The sequence below is a fragment of the Prunus dulcis genome, chromosome 3 (assembly GCF_902201215.1).
Source record: "Prunus dulcis chromosome 3, ALMONDv2, whole genome shotgun sequence".
NCBI lineage: Eukaryota > Viridiplantae > Streptophyta > Magnoliopsida > Rosales > Rosaceae > Prunus > Prunus dulcis.
The window spans coordinates 3,659,559-3,681,048 of NC_047652.1; the positions used below are offsets into that span (position 1 = coordinate 3,659,559).

The 21,490-nt window shown below is 38.3% G+C and overlaps 5 protein-coding genes across 7 annotated transcripts; 2 read left to right on the forward strand and 3 right to left on the reverse strand.

The window, feature by feature from the left end:
• Positions 1 to 698: 698 nt before the first annotated feature.
• LOC117620969 lies at positions 699 to 1,870 on the reverse strand. The gene is made up of 3 exons (XM_034351226.1): positions 1,613 to 1,870; positions 992 to 1,375; positions 699 to 755 (listed from the first exon to the last, which is right to left on the reverse strand). The coding sequence occupies exons 1-3, from the start codon at positions 1,868 to 1,870 to the stop codon at positions 699 to 701; spliced, it is 699 nt and encodes a 232-aa protein (XP_034207117.1).
• Positions 1,871 to 5,502: 3,632 nt separating this feature from the next.
• On the forward strand, positions 5,503 to 6,402 carry LOC117620970. Its single transcript, XM_034351227.1, has one exon. The coding sequence runs from the start codon at positions 5,503 to 5,505 to the stop codon at positions 6,400 to 6,402; it is 900 nt and encodes a 299-aa protein (XP_034207118.1).
• A 4,362-nt stretch (positions 6,403 to 10,764) lies between these two features.
• LOC117623201 (IAA-amino acid hydrolase ILR1-like 4) lies at positions 10,765 to 14,076 on the forward strand. Its single transcript, XM_034354090.1, has 5 exons — positions 10,765 to 11,298; positions 11,379 to 11,504; positions 11,876 to 12,190; positions 13,056 to 13,184; positions 13,418 to 14,076. Exons 1-5 carry the CDS (start codon positions 10,939 to 10,941, stop codon positions 13,823 to 13,825), a joined length of 1,338 nt encoding a protein of 445 aa, XP_034209981.1. The 5' UTR covers positions 10,765 to 10,938; the 3' UTR covers positions 13,826 to 14,076.
• A 925-nt stretch (positions 14,077 to 15,001) lies between these two features.
• Positions 15,002 to 18,360, reverse strand: LOC117623401 (glycosyltransferase BC10). Of its 3 annotated transcripts, none has more exons than XM_034354365.1 (3): positions 17,962 to 18,360; positions 16,943 to 17,461; positions 15,002 to 15,948 (listed from the first exon to the last, which is right to left on the reverse strand). In XM_034354365.1, the coding sequence occupies exons 1-3, from the start codon at positions 17,962 to 17,964 to the stop codon at positions 15,310 to 15,312; spliced, it is 1,161 nt and encodes a 386-aa protein (XP_034210256.1). In that variant the 5' UTR covers positions 17,965 to 18,360; the 3' UTR covers positions 15,002 to 15,309. The 3 variants fall into 3 exon arrangements, with proteins under 3 accessions (XP_034210256.1, XP_034210258.1, XP_034210259.1); XM_034354367.1 differs by having other exon boundaries at positions 16,943 to 17,488; positions 17,962 to 18,359; XM_034354368.1 differs by lacking the exon at positions 17,962 to 18,360 and adding an exon at positions 17,627 to 17,942 and having other exon boundaries at positions 16,943 to 17,488.
• Positions 18,361 to 20,532: 2,172 nt separating this feature from the next.
• On the reverse strand, positions 20,533 to 21,382 carry LOC117622424 (40S ribosomal protein S30). Its single transcript, XM_034353091.1, has 3 exons — positions 21,270 to 21,382; positions 21,045 to 21,182; positions 20,533 to 20,771 (listed from the first exon to the last, which is right to left on the reverse strand). The coding sequence occupies exons 1-3, from the start codon at positions 21,271 to 21,273 to the stop codon at positions 20,725 to 20,727; spliced, it is 189 nt and encodes a 62-aa protein (XP_034208982.1). The 5' UTR covers positions 21,274 to 21,382; the 3' UTR covers positions 20,533 to 20,724.
• Between the last annotated feature and the right edge of the window lie 108 nt (positions 21,383 to 21,490).

Below are 21,490 nucleotides of genomic sequence, written 5' to 3' on the forward strand. Positions count from 1 at the left end.
AAGCTCGGCAAAAGATGTCACTTGATAACATAATGTGTTTAGTCAATAAGGGATGTCCTTTAGAGTTGGTGATGATCCTGCGCATCATGGTGGATCCAGGATGACCCAAACTGTCATGCCAAAGCTTAAAAGCATTTGAGCCAGTGGACTCTTGGTCCATGATACTATGTGCCTCAATTGTCCGTATGGTTGTGTAATACAACCCTGATGAGAGCTCACAAAGCTTCTCCAGTATACGCTTTTGGGTATCATTGGAGGTAATACAAAGATATTCCATGTTTTCCTCTTTCTTTGTTTCAACATGGTAGCCATTCAAACGTATATCTTTGAAACTCAATAGATTCCTTCTGGAGTTAGATGAATACAAAGCATCTGGAATGGACAGTATTGTTCCATTCGGTAACATAATTTGGGCTCTTCCTGAACCTTCAATCAGATTTGCAGGACTTGATATGGTTGTTACCTTTGCTTTTGTAAGCATTAATTTTGAGAAATACTTCCGATCTTGAAGGATCGTATGAGTAGTTGAGCTGTCTGCGAGACAAATATCTCTGCCATAGCCTTTGTTTTGAGGGCATCCATAATTTACATCCATACCACCAAATAAGTAAAATAAGCTGAAATCAATAAAGAAGACAACATTACCACTTTTATTGGATTGAAATTTAAACAACACTTCAGCTAATACATATAGTACATTAAGGAAACAACACTTCAGCTAATGCATATAGTACATTAAGGAAACAACACTTCAGCTAATGCATATAGTACATTAAGGAATTTAATCTAATTCGGACTCATAACCTTCATTCCCTCTTTTAGTAACAAAATCAGAAACATCTAGATGCGTCTTGTTTAGCTGACGTGATATTTTTGATGAGCCATCTTTGGCTGGCGGAGCATGATCAATGTAATTTATCTCCACTTTCCTATTCTTAAGTGAAGCTTGATAAAGATCCGCCAAATGCCTGGGCGTACGACATGTGCTCACCCAATGTCCCTTTGCACCACATCTGTGACAAGGGCTATCAACATTTCTAGGCACATGGCTCATCTGTGCCTTTCCCTTATTACGGGATGCATTTTTGCCGTTCGTGGATGGACCACTCCTTGGACCTAAACCCTCTGAACGAGCACCACGATTTTTTCTATTTCCTTGCCAGTGGCCACGCTTGCCCCATCGCCCCCGTTTGTGGATATTACCACGAGATGAAGTGGCATTCACTTCCTGAGATGCAGCATTTATTTCAGGAAGTGGCGCTGAGCCCGTTGGGCGAGATTGGTGATTCTTTAATAATAGCTCATTATTCTGCTCAGCTAACAAGAGGCAAGATACAAGTTCAGAGTACTTCTTGAAACTGCTATGTCTGTATTGCTGTTGAAGGAGGACATTTGAAGCATGAAAAGTGCTCAGAGTTTTTTCGAGCATATCCTCCTCAGATATATTTTCTCCACATAGCCTCATTAATGAGGTAATTATGTGCATAGCAGAGTTATACTCGGACACTGACTTGTAATCTTGAAATCTCAAGTGGGTCCATTCGTATCTAGCTCTTGGAAGAGTCATCGTCTTCTGGTGATCGTATCTTTCACCTAGAGCTTTCCACAGAACCAACGGTTCATCAACCACCACATAATCGCTTTTCAGCGCCTCATGGATGTGGCGGCGAAGAAAGATCATGGCCTTCGCATTCTCTTCAGGCGAAGCATTATTCTCATCTACAATTGTTTGTCCGAGGCCATTGGCTCGTAGATGAATTTTGGCATCCAGGACCCATGATAAAAAGTTGTCCCCATAAAGGTCCAAGGCAGCAAACTCTAGTTTTGCCAAATTTGCCATCCAAAACTTTAGGCTTGAGATCTGAGACATTTAAACCACTTATTAATATGAATTTCTTTATTCAGGTATATTAATTGATGATAAAAATAAATTGTCATGAATTTGCTGTCCAAAACTTTAGGTTCGAGATCTGGAACATTTAAACCACTTATTAATAGGAATTTCTTTATTCAGGTATATTAATTGATGATAAAAATAAAGTATCATGAATTTGCTGTCCAAAACTTTAGGTTCGAGATTTGGAACATTTAAACCACTTATTAATAGGAATTTCTTTATTCAGGTATATTAATTGATGATAAAAATAAATTGTCATGAATTAAATTGTTTGCTGTATGGACGTTAATCTCGCACCATATTTTAAATGACAGTAAAGGAGTGGACGATAATTCCGCACCACCCTTTAAAGTAGGTTAATTTGCTGTAAAGTAAATTCACAAATTAAATTGCTGTATGGACGTTAATCCCGCACCATATTTTAAATGACAGTAAAGGAGTGGACGATAATTCCGCACCACCCTTTAAAGTAGGTTAATTTGCTGTAAAGTAAATTCACAAATTAAATTGCTGTATGGACGTTAATCCCGCACTATATTTTAAATGACAGTAAAGGCTTGGACGATTATTCCGCACCACCCTTTAAAGTAGGTTAATTTGCTGTAAAGTAAATTCACAAATTAAATTGCTGTATGGACGTTAATGCCGCACCATACTTTAAATGACAGTAAAGGAGAGAGAGGAATAACCACATAGTGTTGAGTTGAAAAATTTCAGAAATAAAAGGAGAGACTATCGTGCTGATAACGTGTTATAAAATAACCTGAGATATGTGCGAATTTTTTGAGCTGCACGTAAAGTAGACGAGACACAGTATTTAACGAGGTTCGGCTATGCCTACGTCCTCGGAGAGCAGCAGCAGTAACCTTTTCACTAAAATAATAGAGCTACAATAGTATTTACAATATGTGTGGCTCACTGAATTTTCTCTCTGCTCACTTACCCTCTTCTTTCCTCTTCTCCTTTCCTTTTCTTCTTCTCTCTCTTCCTTTCCTTTTCCTCTTCTCTTTCTTCCGTTGCCCATTCTTTCTCTCTTCTTCCTTCTCTATTTATAGGCAGCTGTAAATGACACCCGTGATTCTACAATACACATCCGTGAGTGTGCAGCCTCCAAAGTCTTTGCTTAATTTCTTTGTGGGCCCCATAAATGTGGGCTCCACGTGTTTCTTCTTTACAACAGTTTACATACAATTTCTCTTTTTCCAATTTAAACTATTATGTTCCATAGCTAGAAAATTTAAAATTTTGACATTTTGAGTTACTTTGTGATTAAAATACTCACAATTTAAAATTTTAACAATTTTGACGCTATACTTGTTAGGTATGTTATGGTTCAAAAATTACAAGAACCAAAAAAATTAAAATCCTAAAGTTTTCACTTGATGAATCAAGATAGATTCTTTTATATTTTCTTTTATGCAAGCGATAATCTACTTTAAATTAATCTAAATTATAGAGAGGGAATTCGAACTTGGGTGCATAGTGGGGAGCTCATTTGATCTAGGCAACTTGGCTAAACTCATATCTACGAATGAGATTAAATATAGGGTGCTGATTTTCCCACTTTCCTTTTGTGGAGTAAACAAAAAAGGAGTGAGAACATACAATTTCCAACAACAACAAAAAAAAGTGAGAAAATCAACTCCCTAAATAGATGTTCTTTTTGATCAAATGGGATTAAACAAATTTGTTGCCTAACACATAATAGTAGTTGGATTTTCTCTTTTGACGTTAAATATGGGGGCAAAAGGCCAAACCAAAACAGAGATAAAGGCCTAGCTTGACCACTACAACCCAGATCACAATTCAGCCCAAGATTTGCCAAGACTTTCAGCAGCTTTCATTTACATCCCCCCTAGACGTGGCAAAAGCCTGTGCAAGCACTTGAAGAATCTGAGTCATGAGCCTTTATCATTGTTTAAGTTATTATTTAGGTGTTTTCCTTCATCACGCCAAGGAAGTTGAAAGACTTGAATTTATCGTTGCTTAAATTCTCAATGATTTATTAATGATATGATAAAGATAGCAAATATAAAATAAAATCCTAATCTCTTACAATATTTCTTAATAACTTAGAGCTGTTATAAAGTAAGAAGTGAAATTCATATGAATAAATTAAGGGGGTATTGGTCAAAAGATGAAATGATGATGTTGGGATAAATGATGATGTTGGGAGAAAATGTTGAAGATGCATCCACGGGAGGCCATTCTAATTGCCTATAAATAGGCTTCCTCTTAAGTTGTAAAACACACAACTGATCCAAAGAGAAGAAAAGAGAAGAAAAGAGAAGAAAAGAGAAGAAAAAAAAGAAGAGAGAGTGAGAAATCTGAGTGTCTGAATTTTGTCTGAGAAGAAATCTTGTTAGTGTAAACACCATAAAAGCAAATATAATTTCACTCACAATATTTAGTGGTACTTCTCATACTCTTTGATTATTTTATTTTATAACATGTTATCAGCACGATAGTCTCTCCTTTCTATTTCTAAATTTTTCCCAGCTCAACACTATGTGGTTATTTCTCTGTCATATGTCTCTTCTCACTTTACTACTACAACGACATGCAAACTTTCTTTTTTGTGTTCTCAAAATTTTTATGTTGTTTCATCCATGCTTGTTTAATTTACTTCTTTGTAACGTAATTTGGAATGGTGCGGTTTTATACCCCATCCTGTTATTTTATGGTGGTGTAATTTTTATTACCCATCGCGTTGTAACACAAATTATCGTAATAAAATGATGGTGTGATCTTAAAACCCATCTATTATATCTTGAATAGTGGCGTAGTTATATTGCCCACAATATATGATATATTATGCACTTCATATATATTAGGTGGAGGTTTTTATCCCCACATTTATTTTATTTATGGTATGGAGTAGGTTTATTACCCATACGGCAATATTTATTTAAAGGTGTGGCGCGGGTTTATCGTCCACACAACTGCCTTTACTTTTATTTAAAAAGTATGGAGCAGAATTAGTGCCCATACAAGCACATTTACTCTTACTTAAGGGATGATGTGGAATTAACCCTCATACTTTATGAATTTACTTTACCGCACATTTACTTTTATTAAAAGTATGATGTGGAATTAACCCTTATACTCTAGGAATTTACTTTACCGCATATTTACTTTTATTTAAAGTATGGTGCGGAATTAACGTCCATACAGTAAGCAATTTACTTTATGAATTTACTTTACCGCACATTTAATTTTATTTAAGGTATTGTGCGGGATTAACATCCATACAACAAGCAATTTACTTTATGAATTTACTTTATTGCACATTTACTTTCATTTAAGGTATGGTGCGGGTTTATCGTCCATACCAGCAAATTCATAGCACTTTATTTTTATCATCAATTAATATACCTGAATAATGAGGGCCTGAAATTCCTATTAATAAGTGGCTTAATGTCCCAGATCTCGAGCCTAAAGTTTTGGATGGCAAATTTGGCAAAACTAGAGTTTGCTGCCTTGGACCTTTCCGGGGACAACTATTTATCATGGGTCCTGGATGCCAAAATTCATCTACGAGCCAATGGCCTCGGACAAACAATTGTAGATGAGAATGATGCTTCGCTGAAGAGAATGCGAAGGCCATGATCTTTCTTCGCCGCCACATCCATGAAGCGCTGAAGAGCGAATATGTGGTGGTTGATGAACCGTTGGTTCTATGGAAAGCTCTAGGTGAAAGATACGATCACCAGAGGATGGTGACTCTCCCAAGAGCTAGATACGAATGGACTCACTTGAGATTTCAAGATTTCAAGTCAGTGTCCGAGTATAACTCTGCTATGCACAGAATTACCTCATTAATGAGGCTATGTGGGGAAAATATATCTGAGGAGGATATGCTCGAAAAAACTCTGAGCACTTTTCATGCTTCAAATGTCCTCCTTCAGCAGCAATACAGACATAGCGGTTTCAAGAAGTACTCGGAACTTGTATCTTGCCTCTTGTTAGCTGAGCAGAATAATGAGCTCTTATTAAAGAATCACCAATCTCGCCCAACGGGCTCAGCACCACTTCCTGAAATAAATGCTGCATCTCAGGAAGTGAATGCCACTTCATCTCGTGGCAGTATCCACAAACGTGGGCGAGGGGGCAAGCGTGGCCGCTGGCAAGGAAGCAGAAAAGATCGTGGTGCTCGTTCAGAGGGTTTAGGTCCAAGGAGCGGTCCATCCACGAATGGCAAAAATGCATCCCGTAATAAGGGAAAGGCACAGATGAGCCATGTGCCTAGAAATGTTGAAAGCACTTGTCACAGATGTGGTGCAAAGGGACATTGGGTGCGCGCATGTCGTACGCCCAAGCATTTGGCGGATCTCTATCAAGCTTCACTTAAGAACAGGAAAGTGGAGATAAATTACATTGATCATGCTCCGCCAGCCACAGATGGCTCATCAGAAATATCGCGTCAGCTAAACAAGACGCATCTGGATGTTTCTGATTTTGTTACTGAAAGAGGGAATGAAGCTTATGGGTCCGAATTAGATTAAATTTCTTAATGTACTATTTGTATTAGCTGAAGTGTTGTTTAATTTTCATTTCAATCCAATAAAAGTGGTAATGTTTTCTTCTTTATTGATTCAGCTTATTTTACTTATTTGAAGGCATGGATGTAAATTATGGATGCCCTCAAAACAAAGGCTATGGCAAAGATATTTGTCTCGCAGATAGCGCGACTACTCATACGATCCTTCAAGATCGGAAGTATTTCTCAAAATTAATGCTTACAAAAGCAAAGGTAACAACCATATCAGGTCCTGCAGATCTGATTGAAGGCTCAAGAATAGCCCAAATTATGTTACCAAATGGAACAATACTGTCCATTCCAGATGCTTTGTATTCATCTAACTCCAGAAGGAATCTGTTGAGTTTCAAAGATATACGTTTGAATGGCTACCATGTTGAAACAAAGAAAGAGGAAAACATGGAATATCTTTGCATTACCTCCAGTGATACCCAAAAGCGTATACTGGAGAAGCTTTGTGAGCTCTCATCAGGGTTGTATTATACAACCATACGGACAATTGAGGCACATAGTGTCATGGACCAAGAGTCCATTGACTCAAATGCTTTTAAGCTTTGGCATGACAGGTTGGGTCATCCTGGATCCACCATGATGCGCAGGATCATCACCAACTCTAAAGGACATCCCTTGTTGACTAAACACATTATGTTATCAAGTGACATCTTTTGCCAAGCTTGTTCACAAGGGAAGTTGGTGATCAAACCATCACAACCAAAGGTTGATGTTGAGTCTCCATCATTTTTGCAGAGAATTCAAGGGGACATTTGTGGACCTATTCATCCCCCATGTGGACCATTTCGGTACTTTATGGTCTTGGTGGACGCATCTACCCGATGGTCACATGTTTGTCTTTTATCTACTCGGAATATGGCATTTGCTAGGCTTTTGGCTCAGATAATTAAATTACGAGCCCAATTCCCAGATTATCCCATTAAGTCAATCAGACTCGATAATGCTGGTGAATTTACATCTCAAACTTTTGATGACTACTGCATGTCACTAGGCATTGATATTGAACATCCTGTTCCCCATGTGCATACTCAAAATGGCTTGGCAGAAGCTTTAATTAAGCGCCTTCAATTGATAGCACGCACTTTGCTAATGAAAACAAAGTTGCCAGTTTCTGCTTGGGGATATGCCATTTTACATGCAGCATCACTTGTGCGATTGAGGCCCGTCGCCAACAATCAATATTCTCCAATACAACTCGTATTGGGAAATCAACCAAACATTTCACATTTAAGAATTTTTGGGTGTGCGGTATATGTGCCCATTGCACCACCGCAACGTACTAAGATGGGCCCTCAACGCAGATTGGGAATTTATGTTGGTTTTGATTCACCATCTATCATCAGATATTTGGAACCCCTGACGGGTGATATTTTCACCGCACGGTTTGCGGATTGTTATTTTGATGAGACAATCTTCCCACCATTAGGGGGAGAAAAATCTGTGTCTAAAGAACAAGGCAAACTCATTCCTGAAGAACGACATGAATTATCATGGAATGTATCCACATTGTCTCATCTCGATCCTCATACTGCTCAATGCGAAAACGAAGTGAGAAGGATCGTTCACCTCCAAAGTATTGCAAATCAGATGCCAGATGCATTTAATGATGCAGCAAAGGTGACAAAATCTCATATCCCAGCTGCAAATGCACCCGCACGGATTGATGTCCATAATGGACAAAGCAATGTGCCAGCAAATGGTTCATCTGCTGCACGCCTAAAACGTGGCAGACCACTAGGCTCAAAGGATTCAGTTCCTCGAAAGAGGAAGTTGATGGACAAAATGAATCCAAATGAAATAAATAGAGAGCCCACAATTCATAATTCAAATGCCCCCAAAGAGGGACAGGTACTTCCTGAAAAGGAAAACGTCATTGGTGAGACAAGTGCCCCTGGAGTGGCAACTGTACCTGAAAGTCAAGAAATCTCCATAAATTATACGTCCACTGATGAATTGTGGAATAGAAATGAGATGATCATCGATGATATATTTGCATTCTCAGTGGCTGCTGAGATCATAAAAGATGATGATATTGAGCCGTGCTCTATTAATGAATGTACACAGAGGCAAGATTGGCCTAAGTGGAAAGATGCAATCCAGGCAGAATTAAATTCTTTGAAAAAAAGGAGTGTTTTTGGACATATTGTTCCAACTCCACCCAATGTGAACCCTGTAGGTTACAAGTGGGTATTTACAAGAAAGCGCAATGAGAAAAATGAGATCTCAAGGTATAAAGCGCGACTCGTTGCGCAAGGTTTTTCACAAAGGCCTGGAATTGATTATGTGGAAACGTACTCTCCAGTAATGGACACAATTACATTCCGTTACTTAATAAGTTTGGCGGTTTCAGAAAAACTTGAAATGAGACTCATGGATGTCATTACCGCATATTTGTATGGAGAATTGGATACAGATATATACATGAAAGTTCCTAGAAGGATTCAGGTTGCCTGAAGCAGCCAGAAATAAACCACGGGGCATGTTCTCAGTTAAATTGAGAAGATCATTATATGGGCTAAAACAATCTGGACGAATGTGGTACAATCGTCTCAGTAAGTATTTATTGAAGGAAGGATACACAAATGATCCTATTTGCCCATGTGTGTTTATTAAGAAATCAGAGTCTGGATTTGCGATAGTGGCAGTATATGTCGACGACATGAATCTAATTGGAACTTCTGAAGAGCTTCAAAAGACTGCTGATTATCTCAAACGTGAGTTTGAGATGAAAGACCTTGGAAAGACAAAATATTGTCTTGGCTTGCAGATTGAGCACAGTGCTAATGGAATTTTGGTGCATCAATCAACTTATACTGAAAAAGTATTGAAACGGTTTGGCATGGATAAAGCCCATCCACTTAGCACTCCAATGGTCGTTCGGTCGCTTGACACTAAGAAAGACCCATATCGTCCAAAAGGGGATGATGAAATGGTCCTTGGTCCAGAAGTACCATATCTTAGTGCAATAGGTGCTTTATTGTACCTAGCACAATGTACCAGACCAGACATATCATTTTCAATAAATCTGTTAGCAAGGTACAGTTCTGCTCCAACAAGGCGACATTGGACCGGCATCAAACATGTTCTACGATACCTTCGTGGGACAACAGACATGGGCTTATTCTATTCCAGTGAATCGACCAACGCCCAGAGTATTGTTGGTTATGCTGATGCAGGATATCTCTCTGATCCACATCAAGGACGATCACAGACTGGGTATGTATTTACATGTGGAGGAACTGCAATCTCATGGCGCTCAACGAAACAAACACTAGTGGCCACATCTTCCAATCACTCAGAAATACTTGCCCTCCATGAAGCCAGTCGTGAATGCGTTTGGTTAAGGTCGGTGATTCATCACATCCGAAGTACATGTGCCATACCCTCAGCAACAGACACTCAAACAATCCTGAATGAGGACAATACAGCTTGTATTGCTCAGATCACAAGAGGGTATATCAAGGGTGATAGGACCAAGCACATATTACCAAAGTTTTTCTACACACATGAGCTCCAGAAGAGTCAAGAAATCAAAGTCAGACAAATTCGCTCAAGCAATAACCCGATAGATCTCTTCACCAAATCATTGTCAAAATGTACATTCCAAAAGTTAGTGCATGGCATCGGATTACGACAACTCTGTAAGCAATCAAGTTGGAGCAAGAAAAATCAGGGGAAGCGTTCAAGAGTCCTCTAACACATGACATATGCGTGTTGTACTCTTTTTCCTGCGGCTAGGGTTTTTCCCACAGGGTTTTTCGTAGCAAGGTTTTAACGAGGCAACATAAGCGCATTAACCTTATGTCCCAAATAAAGTTGTACTTTTTTTCCTTCGCTTATGTTTTTTTCCACTGGGTTTTTCCAAACAAGGTTTTAATGAGGTAACCAATCTAGGGACATGTGGTCTTTAATGAGGAGTGTTATAAAGTAAGAAGTGAAGTTCACATGAATAAAGTAAGGGGGTATTAGTTAAAAAATGAAATTATGATGTTGGGATGAATGATGATGTTGGGAGAAAATGTTGAAGATGCATCCACGGGAGGCCATTCTAATTGCCTATAAATAGGCTTCCTCTTAAGTTGTAAAATACACAACTAATTAGAAAAGAAAGGAGTGAGAGTCAGAGAAGAAAAGAGAGAATGAGTTCTATCTGAGAAGAAATTCTGTTAATGTAAATACCACAAAGAAAAAATATAATTCCACTCTCAATATACTTCCAATATTTAATGATACTTATCATACTTTCTGAGTATGCTAATTCTATAACAAGAGCCGATTTATTTAATTTTTCACACTTAAATTGACTCATATCTTGTCGTACATCAACTGTTTGACTGAGCGGTCTGTCTGACCAGCGCAAGCAGCCACCAATTTTCCAATGTTTTTGCGCACATTTTGCTAAACTCCCACTCTTTTTTATGTAACTTGGCTTTCTTTACTTTCTTTTGTACTTTCAATCATCAGTCGAGCTTTCAGTTTCAGAAAGATCATGGAGTTCTACATGCAAGTCTCTTTGATTATAGTCCTTTTTGTGTTTGGTCCAACAACTATATTCTCAAGTTCCTCTGTGAGCTCAAATGGGCTCTCAGAAATCCCCTTCAAGTTACTTGATTTTGCCCAGAAACCTCAAGTGTTTGATTGGATGGTGGGAATCAGAAGGAAAATACATGAAAACCCAGAATTGGGTTATGAGGAATTTGAAACCAGTGAGCTGGTCAGAGCAGAATTGGATAAACTGGGTATTGACTATAAATACCCAATTGCGGTTACAGGTGTTGTAGGGTTCATTGGTACCAGAAAACCGCCTTTTGTTGCAATAAGAGCTGATATGGATGCTCTGGCTATGCAGGTTTGGTTATTATGAATTTATAAAAGCCTGAAACCCCATTCCCATCCTTTTGTTCTGAACTTGATCGAATGTTTTTATAGGAAATGGTGGAGTGGGAGCACAAGAGTAAAGTTCCTGGGAAAATGCACGCTTGTGGGCATGATGCTCATGTCGCAATGCTTCTTGGTGCGGCAAAGATCCTTAAAGAACATGAGCAAGATTTACAGGTTTGTTTTGTTGAACTTGTAGTTAATGTTCATTCATTTTTTAGGAAATATTACCTTCTGTGGTTGTTCACTAGTTACTCTACAACACTCCTGACTTTAATTGGTAAAAATTACATACAAGAATTAGGGGATTAGGAAAAATCTTTTATCCATGCATTGCCATTGTAAACAAGGAGGAAAGCAGGGAGGGTGGTACAAAATACATGGCGTCAACACAGTAATAACTTTCGGACGTCCGCTTAGGAGAAAATGTGTATTTTATATGGATAACATGTATAAACGGCTTCATAGGTTATTGCGAATTTTATTATTCTCATAAGATAGTTATTTTCTGGATGCCTGATATCATCCAAATTTTTTTGTCTTAACAGGGAACAGTTGTTCTTCTATTTCAACCAGCAGAGGAAGGAGGAGCAGGGGCTAAGAAAATGATAGATGGCGGAGCATTAGAGAATGTTAATGCTATTTTTGGGTTGCATGTTGCAAACCACGTACCTATAGCTGAAGTGGCCTCCAGACCTGGTCCTTTTTTTGCAGGAAGTGGCTTCTTTGAAGCCACAATAAGTGGAAAAGGCGGTCATGCAGCCATTCCTCAGCATGCGATTGACCCGATACTGGCAGCTTCAAATGTGATTGTCAGCTTGCAACATCTTGTTTCACGTGAAGCTGATCCACTGGACTCACAGGTAAAACCTGTTACATTCTTATGTAGTGTGAACCAATCTTATTACAATTTCTATGGAGTTTTGATTCCTTGTTTGGGTTCTTACTTAGATTGTTTACACTCGTCCGTTCTCACTGAAAAATTACGATAACTTGATTGGAATATAGATGGCACTGCTTGCTGCTTGCTGCTTGCTTTTGTTAAACAATGATAACTGAGAACCTACTTTAGATTCATCCCCTTGTAAAATGACTGCAGCACTAGTTATTACAGTGGTGTTCTGCATTTTGGTGTGCAGTCTAACATAGTAGTGACCGTCTGAAACTATCCCAACTGCATTTTTTTTCAGTCTTTGGTTGTATAGAAATAAACTTTGTGATAAGGAAAATGGCAACATTGAGATACAGAGGAAGAGCTTTCCTTTTTATGGTGGAGTGGGTGTTGCAGGAAGACCTAGCGGTACTTAAGGTATTCGGAAGTAGATTAAAATCACAGACCTGTCCTGCCTACTGCCATTAATGAAGATTGAAGAGGAAATGAAAGGAAGAGAAAACCTCATTTTTCATTTTCAAATATGCGAGGCTATAAGGGGTGGTCAGACATTAGATATTTAATTACTCTTTGATGATGCAAGAGTATTATCAAATATTATTGAACTTCTCTTGAAGAGAACTGAAGGAATCTTATCCTCTAGCGTCAACTTTCAAACATTTTGTTCACCAATTTCTTATCCTCCAATAATCCTATCCTTTGGAAATTCATGTCATTTGTTCTACTCTTGTTAGAACTTGGTGCATTTGCATAAATTATTGGCTTCCTTAATTCATGATTAGCAACGTTATTTATTTTGTAAATGCTCTCAAATCAACTAAAGTATATATTTTCAGGTAGTCACGGTTGGAAAATTTCAAGGGGGTGATGCATTCAATGTTATTCCAGATTCTGTCAGAATTGGTGGCACTTTCCGTGCCTTAACACAGGAGAGCTTAATGCAACTCCAGCAGCGCATTAAGGAGGTCAGTCAAATCACACATGTAATATGTATATTATGAAAGGATTGATTAATTTCTTTGTTTTCTTGAATATATTCAAAGAAAATAATTAGTTCAGTACTTAATTATTTTCATATTGATACTTTGTTCATTTTGGTTTCGTCTTCAAGCTCTGTGTAAATGGTTTTTCTTCTAATACAAACAACCACACGTTCCAAAACTTTGGCAACAAAAAGCTGATTTGCTTCTTTTAACAGGTCATAATGGGACAAGCTTCTGTACAAAGGTGCAGTGCAACTGTCAATTTCCTTGAAGATGAGAAACCTTTGTCCCCCCCGACCATAAACCATAAGGACCTGCAAGAACACTTCCGGAATGTAGCTGGAGATATGCTTGGTATCCACAGAGTCAAAGACCATCAACCATTGATGGGATCTGAAGATTTTGCATATTACCAAGAGGCAATACCTGGATACTTTTTCTTGCTTGGAATGGCAGATGACAAACTTGGACCTCTGCATATGCCACATTCACCTCACTTCCAAATCAATGAAGATGCACTTCCTTTTGGTGCTGCACTTCACGCTTCTTTGGCTATTAGGTATTTGTTTGAACTCCAACAGGAAGTTCCTTTGTCAGAACAAGAATACCATGATGAATTATAAAGGGCTTAGTGACTAATTTGTTAGTTCAAACATTACCAAGTCTTCATTGAGTATTGGAGGATGAGATTCATATTGCAGCAACTGTGCACCAAAATGATTCTTTCCTAGGTAAATTATACACAAATATACCAAGGTTTAGCTCTCATTGATGTTGTAATTTTGAGATCATATTTGTCAAATAAGTTGGATGATGCTCCGCGATACACGCATTTGCCAATAATAATACGATCTACGCATGGTGGTTTTGGGTACCGTCTTGGTATTCTCTTTCTAAACCGATGGTCTTCCTCCCTCAGTGATGAGAGTTCAGAAATTGTACAACGATGAGCATTTTGCCTCAGACCATTATAGAGGCCCCTGCACTAGAAGGGATTCTACATGAAGGGCTCAAACTTGGAGACATAATAACAGCATGAACTATTATTACACATGTACCTATTTTGTCTTTCTCTAGGCTGCAGGTATTTCGTTAATGAGGTTTAAATAGAGAGAAAGTTAGAGGGGAGGTTAATCTTTTCAATATATTTTATCCCCCATGTAATATAAACTATGTTCAAATATATTAAGTAATCAAGAGCAATTATCTCTGTATCCGAATTCCCCATGGCTTCATTTGAAAAAAAAAAGGGTTATTTGTAGCAATGGTCCCTCAACTATGCTCCGAGTTACATTTTGGTCACTCAACTCAAATATTAGATGCAGAGGTTACTCAATTGGGTGTTGTGTTGCACCATTAGTCCCTACCGTCAAGTCTTTCTAACGGTAGGGACTAATGGTGCAACACAACACCTAATTGAGTGACCTCTATAACTATTTTTTAGAGTTGAGTGACCAAAATGTAATTCTGAGTATAGTTGAGGGATCAATGCTACAAATAATCCAAACTGAAAAGTCACATTTGCCCATCAATAATCTAAGAGAAGCTTGTCACATCATCATTTTAAACAGAAAAAATCACGGACTTGACGGTAGAGACTAATGGTGCAACACAACACCCAATTGAGTGATCTCTGCAACTAATATTTGAGTTGAGTGACCAAGATGTAACTTCGAATATAGTTGAGGGACCATTGCTACGAATAACCCAAAAAAAAAAAAAGAACCAAATTTCAAGCTGCCATTGCATCAGGAGATTGTTTTATAAGTACTAGAAATGGAGTAAGAAAATTTCAGAAAAAGAAAAGGAAATGGGAGGTCAGGATATTTATTGAATGAAATATGTAACAGTAGAACTACATTCAATCAATTCCCCACCAGATATGAATATAAATCATTATTGTACCAGAAAAATTTCTAAGATGCTACTTTTTAGGTCCTATTTTTCTATACATACAATATGGTTTAACATTAAGTTTCAAAAAACCTATTGAATTTGGGTAAAAAGGAATCAATCTCAACAGACAGGTCTGGGGTTAACTCAAAACTACACTCGCATGCTCCCATCAGAACTTTGCTAAACGCGCAGTTTAGAAGCCAATGATATGTCAAAATCCAAATACTTTGGATGCTAATTCTAATAGAGGTTCCAAAGCACTTGGGGCAAACTTTCTTGCAAAAAGAAAACAGAGTGAGGTTGGCTGGTTGTTGTAAAGACATGTGTCACTTCCAGCAATTTTCTTGAAGAACTCCTCTGTAACATCAGCTTTGCCGAATGTAGCTGGATGAGCACCACCTCTTGACCAGTCCACATAAGTAAGGGTCCTGTTTGCCAAAAGATGTGGAGTCTCGATGCTAAGCATTGTCTGAAAGTAGTGCTCATCCACATAACATGCTGGTTTGCAAAAGTCTCTGAACTTAGGGTAGTAAGTTGTGTCTCCTACAATTCTAACTGCAAGTTTCCGATTAATCTCAAACCACTGAGACCCTTTACGCCACTCAGTGAGATTGACCAAAGGGGCCATGCGCCCATCATAGCGTCCTCTCCCATATGGCCCAATTTCATCAAATGAACCCATAAAGCTGTACCTGGATCTTGATAAGTAGTGATAGACAATGCTTAAGTTGTAGAGAGGAATACATGCCTCAGAAAGGAGGACAAACCATTCATTTGAGATGTCGAGCAACGCATTAGCTAGGAGTCTCCTCTCAGCATCACACATACTCATCTCTCCCCACTCTGCTACCTGAATCATATAATATAAATGGTCACATGTCTTAATACAAGAGAACAAGTAAGTTCCAAAAAATATGCTTAAGATGCCATAGAAAATTATTGAGTTGCCTGAATCTTGTCAAAGAATTGGCTGCCATAAAATTTACTGAGTTAGAAAATAAATGTTCTAATGTTGTCAATATAAAGTGCTAAATGTAGGAAAGAGGCATGTCAGAGAAATGTTTCTGTGTGTGCATAAAGGTATCTAATGTTTGATAATCAGGTGCCCTTTTCTGTAAATAACCAACAGGGGAAAAAATTTATAACCACAACATGTTCCTTACTGATCAACGAACTTATTACTCTCACTAGAAACTCCATTGAAGTGCATAAACATTGGTAAATGTGGAAGCAAAATGCGCGCTGTACAGGGATGGTCAGAGAATGCTCCAAAACGACACCAAAACATGGCAAGAATTGACATATGATTCAGACAAGGTATTTTTATTTGATCAAAGTTGGGAAAGTTAAAAGCTTACAGAATTGAAACAACATAAGAACAGCAAATAAAGATTTCTAGATCATACATGGCCTGCAGGAGCTCATCCTTAAATACCTTTTAAATGAAAAATTCAAAAGTATTCCTTTTAAACATACAATGCAAATGAACATCAGCATACAATCTTCATAACCCAGTGTACAACTTAAAGGACAGATTTTGACTGCTGAGAGATTGGAGATATTATTCTAGTACTATTGAATAAGAAAGGGGAAATGCCCCAATATCAATAAATTCAAAATTTTACACATTTTTTTGATCAAGTCATTTTCATTATTGGCAAGTTTACACTTCCCCTAATTATTAAACCACAGATGGGGCACCATCTCACAAGATGCACACCAAATGCATGAAACAAATTCAATGAGAGGAATGCCATTAAGAAAATCAGGGTAAGAATCATTCTAGAGAATTGTCAAAAAGCATGTAGGAGCACTAGTAATAATTATGAAATGACTTAAGATACCTGGCTTGGGATTTGTCTCTTGTGAAACACTGACGAAGGCGAGAAATTAGCGTTATAAGATGGCAGTGAATGGACGTAGATTGAGTAAAGCCCTTCGTGTCCTTTAAAAAACCGCTCCCAAAGAGGTTCCATTGGCAATGGTCCCTTAGTTAAGAACATGAAAGCAATCTTGGGAACTCTTTTAAAAGGATAGTCGTTTATTTGAGGAGCAGATGAAGCCAGCCAAAGCAACTCCGTGTCATTCATGGCGTGCAACAGATTAGATGGAGGTCTAATCCGGCTTTCTAAACTATTTGGCTCTTCAAAGCAAGGCCTAATAGTGGATGGTGCTGTTGGAGCCACATGTTGAACTCCAAAAAACCGAATGGTGTGCATACTCAAAATCGAAACCCCGATACCCAGAACTACAAACATCACAAGAAATTGAACTAGTCTCAAAGGCAAGGCCCTAGCATGGCTGGATTTAAATGCAGCAGCAGGGTCCTTGCCTTCCTCCAATGCCACCACCCTTGACTGCATCTTGATTCAAATCTCAATCAAACCCAACTGTCCGCAAAGAAAAAAAAAAAAAAAAAAAATTTCAAATTCAAGTTCTGGGTTATGTAATTTTCAAAACATCTGATTTATTTTTTTGGTCTGAAAAACATCTGATTCAGCAACACCCTTTTTTTGAATTTGACTTACCCCAGATTCTGAAATAGCACTTTACAATAAGAATAATGAAGAAAGTTTGGTTTTTGCGGTATGGATTTTCAAATATATGCAACAACGGAAGCCCATAATGCATCACAGATTCAACCAGATCAAGATCACATCATTAAGTCAAGAACATTAGTCCTTTCGCCAAACATGAGATTCGTTAAACATAAGGCTCTAGGCAAGAACAAGAAAGTTTCGGATCAGAATTCAAATCACAAGCTAATATTCCCATATTCTTGGCAAATATGAACAAACATGCAACTTGGTGACAGAGAGAGACAAAAAAGGAAAAAACGAAACGGGGAAGAATCTATTATTACCATGTGCGTTGTACAAACAGGGCTATTTGTGGCTGAGTGAATGCCAGATACGTTTGAGGAACCAAAGCAGATCGGTTCACACTTTTGTCACTTCAATTGTGTTGAGTTGCGCCGGCTTCCATTGAATGAACGAGGGAATGAATTTGTGCTTTGTTTGTGATGAGAGAGAGAGAGAGGTTTAAGGGGCTCTGTTTCCTCTCTGTTTTTATATGTCCCGTGGGCTGTTTGAAACTTTAAAAAAAGTAGGAAGAGAAAAGTAAAAACTGAAGCATTAAAGAGAGAGAGAGGGAGAGAGGGAGAGAGAGTGACAAACAGAGAGTGTGTGAGGGGGGTGGAAAAACCGAGGAGGGTGTCTTGGGGGATTTTGTTTTGGTCGTTTTGGAGTATGGGGAAAGCAAAGCGAAGGCAAATACGCGATCGTGCCTCAGTGGCTTATGCCTTTTGTTTTAATGTTCTCTTCCTGCGTTTGTGTGTGTTTTGTGGCTTCTTCTATGTGCACGTGTTAGGGCTCTGGCGGGTTTGCTGTGTCAATCAATTGGTTCCACTTTCTCAGTTTCCCTTAATTCTTTCCATATTTCCTTTGATTTTTTTTTTCTTTCCTTTTTGTTCAAACAAAATCTTTGAATTTTTATATTAAAACTTGCCCAAACCCATCTATAACAAATTTAAGAAGAACCCTTATAGGAATGTTATCAGTAATTTTAATTAGAACCTTTGTTACCAATTATACGAGCCTTTACCCCAAACTAAATACGTCTCCAACTTACTGCACTGTTTTTTTAAAATAAAAATAAAATATTTCGATATGTCCTGTGTATAACTTAGTGTACCCGAAATATGCAAAAATTACTCCAAATAAAGAGAATCACATTATGTGAGGGAATATTTTTATTCGATTCAACTTTTGCTAAAAGGTGGTGGTTTTTGGTTTCTGTCTCTTTTGTCATCCTTTACGAAACGACTGATAAGCGAAACGGCTGTGTGAACAACGACATATCAATTGGCCGGCCTCAAAGCTTTTTTCTTTTCTTCTTGTCTTTCCTTTGATATTAAACGTTTACATTATTATGAAGTAAACGTTACTGGACAACATGTTGAGAAACTCAACATTTGACAATTGGACCCTCATTGGCTCCGTATGAGAATATTATAAAGCCACTTCATCGAAGTCAACCTTAAGGAAGTACTGGAATATGGCTCTGAAATATACATATTCATACGCAGTAAGGGTTGGATTCTACGAGCTTTGCCTCCTAAAAATGTTAAAAACAACAGAAACAAATTTTTTTTTTTCTCAATAAAAAGGTTTAAAAACGAAGAGGCTATGATGTTGTCTCCATAACCACCCTCCAACTCCTACCCACCTCACTACTAGTTACTTACAATAGAATCAAGAGCCTCTTTGGCAGTATAAAAGGACTTGCCCTTTTCCACTCCTAAAACATTCCAACCTCCATGTCTTATTCAAAGGACAATCAAGAAAACCACACCACCTCAAACTATCACTACTTTTCACATCACATCCACAGCCAGCAAATCGCTTCTTTACACCCTCTCTTTGCTATGAATCTGATGGAGTTCCATCAAAATCACAATCTGCTAGCATCATCCACCTCCCTTTAGAAAAGATGGGTCCCAAGATACACATATACAATTCATGGTAAACCAATGCACAAGAGCTGGTATCAACAACTAGATCAACCCTCAAAGAACATGAATGAAACTGTCCTGCAGTCAAGACAGCCCTAAATGTTCGTAACCTACTGCAACATTAATCCACTTGACTCAAACGCCCCAGTCAATAATAAGGCCTCCAATTATCATGTTCCAAGAAGCTAAGTTTATCTCTGGTATTTCATCCAGCTTCTTATGTGGATCAATCATCACGACAGATTTCACAAGTATCACTCTGTTCCTCATATATACTCCCTGTTCAACCTTCAAAATCCATGTTCTTTGTACCTCAAACCAACTCGTCTATTTAACTACAACATCTAGAACTGGGTTTTACATTCAGGGTCTCTTTCAAAGGCCAACTTTGGAAGGGCCGCACTGTGGTCTAACTCTAGCTCCTGTTCCACCAAGGAACACCAAATTTAAGGAAACGTGTTTCACTATTTTCTTCTACTAAATGAAGAGGAGAACCCAGAATACAAAGATCTCTGTTTTAAAAACTTAGGACCTGGAAAGAAAAAGAGAACCAGAAGCTAGTCTAAACCTAAAAGATTGGAGCAGAAAAGATAGGTCCCCTTGAGAAGGAAAAACAGGATATCACTCAAGGTCAGAGTCTAAGAGAAGGGAGTGAAACAGTGATGCTGTTGTTAAGATAGGAGCAATGTTGTCAGTTGTGGAAAAGGGAACTGTCACAAATGGCTTGTGAGAGGCGAACAACCAAAAGCTAAATATATCATCTATTAAACTAAGATGTCCGAGAAACACAAACTACTCCTTAACTTTTCAACCTTCTCGTATTTGAGAACATCAGTAATTTCTTTTAGGCACATACAAGGGTGGCATGGCACCAGATATACCAAAAATCAATTCTAAAATTGGAACAGTGAGGAGTGAGCAGATCAAAACTTAGGAAGAACAATAGCACACAATAATGTGGTCAACAGTAGCACATATTAATAAGCATTTTCCAATCCAAACAATTAAACAGAGCCAGTAGAAAATCTAAACCATAGTTTGACTACAAAATCCGTACTTCAAAATGAAACTAATGCCTCATAAGAAACCAGCAAAAGTCCTCATAGAGCAACCTTACTTCTCGGAAGAGTTAGGCCCCCTCTTCTTTCCGAATCCAACAACTGCAAATTGAACCCAAAGTATAATCAGTACCTCCAAATCATCAACCTTTGTTCCCCAAATACATGCTTAAATAAAATATTTTCATCCACAGCTACACCAAAACAACCAGTACCACACCCAACAACACTAGAATTAAAGACCAACATCACATTTCAATACCCGTAGACAAAACCCCCAGGCTTCAATTGAACAAAGCTATCAAATCCAAAGAAACTCTAATTCAAAAAAATCATAAAATAATCAATGTAAGAAAACGAGAGTGATGAGCTTACCGGCTGTGACGAATCTCCTGTTGTACTGCATACGCTTGTGGGCGCGGCCTCTGGGCTTCTTCTTCTTGTCTTGCTTGGCAACCTTTGGGGTCTGGCCCCTAACCTTCCCGGCACGTGCGAGCGATCCGTGAACCTTTCCTGCACAGCACACACTCGCCGTCACAAACCAATCAAATATCGCCAAATCCATACAAGAAAGGAAAATAAAACTCTATCAAATTATACCCATGGCTGATCGTAGAAGCTGCTCTTGCCGTCAGAGAGAATGAGAGAGATGGAAGTTCTGTGTGTGCGTTAGCGCGCTTCTCTCTGAAATTAGGGTTTTGGTGCAGCTGGAGTTGTGGACTATTTAAAGGTCATTTCATTCCTTCAAACGGCGTCGTTGAACTAAAACCTCATCTGTTTGTTCTTTTAACGTCGTCGTTTTTTTGTGTTCGTTTACATTT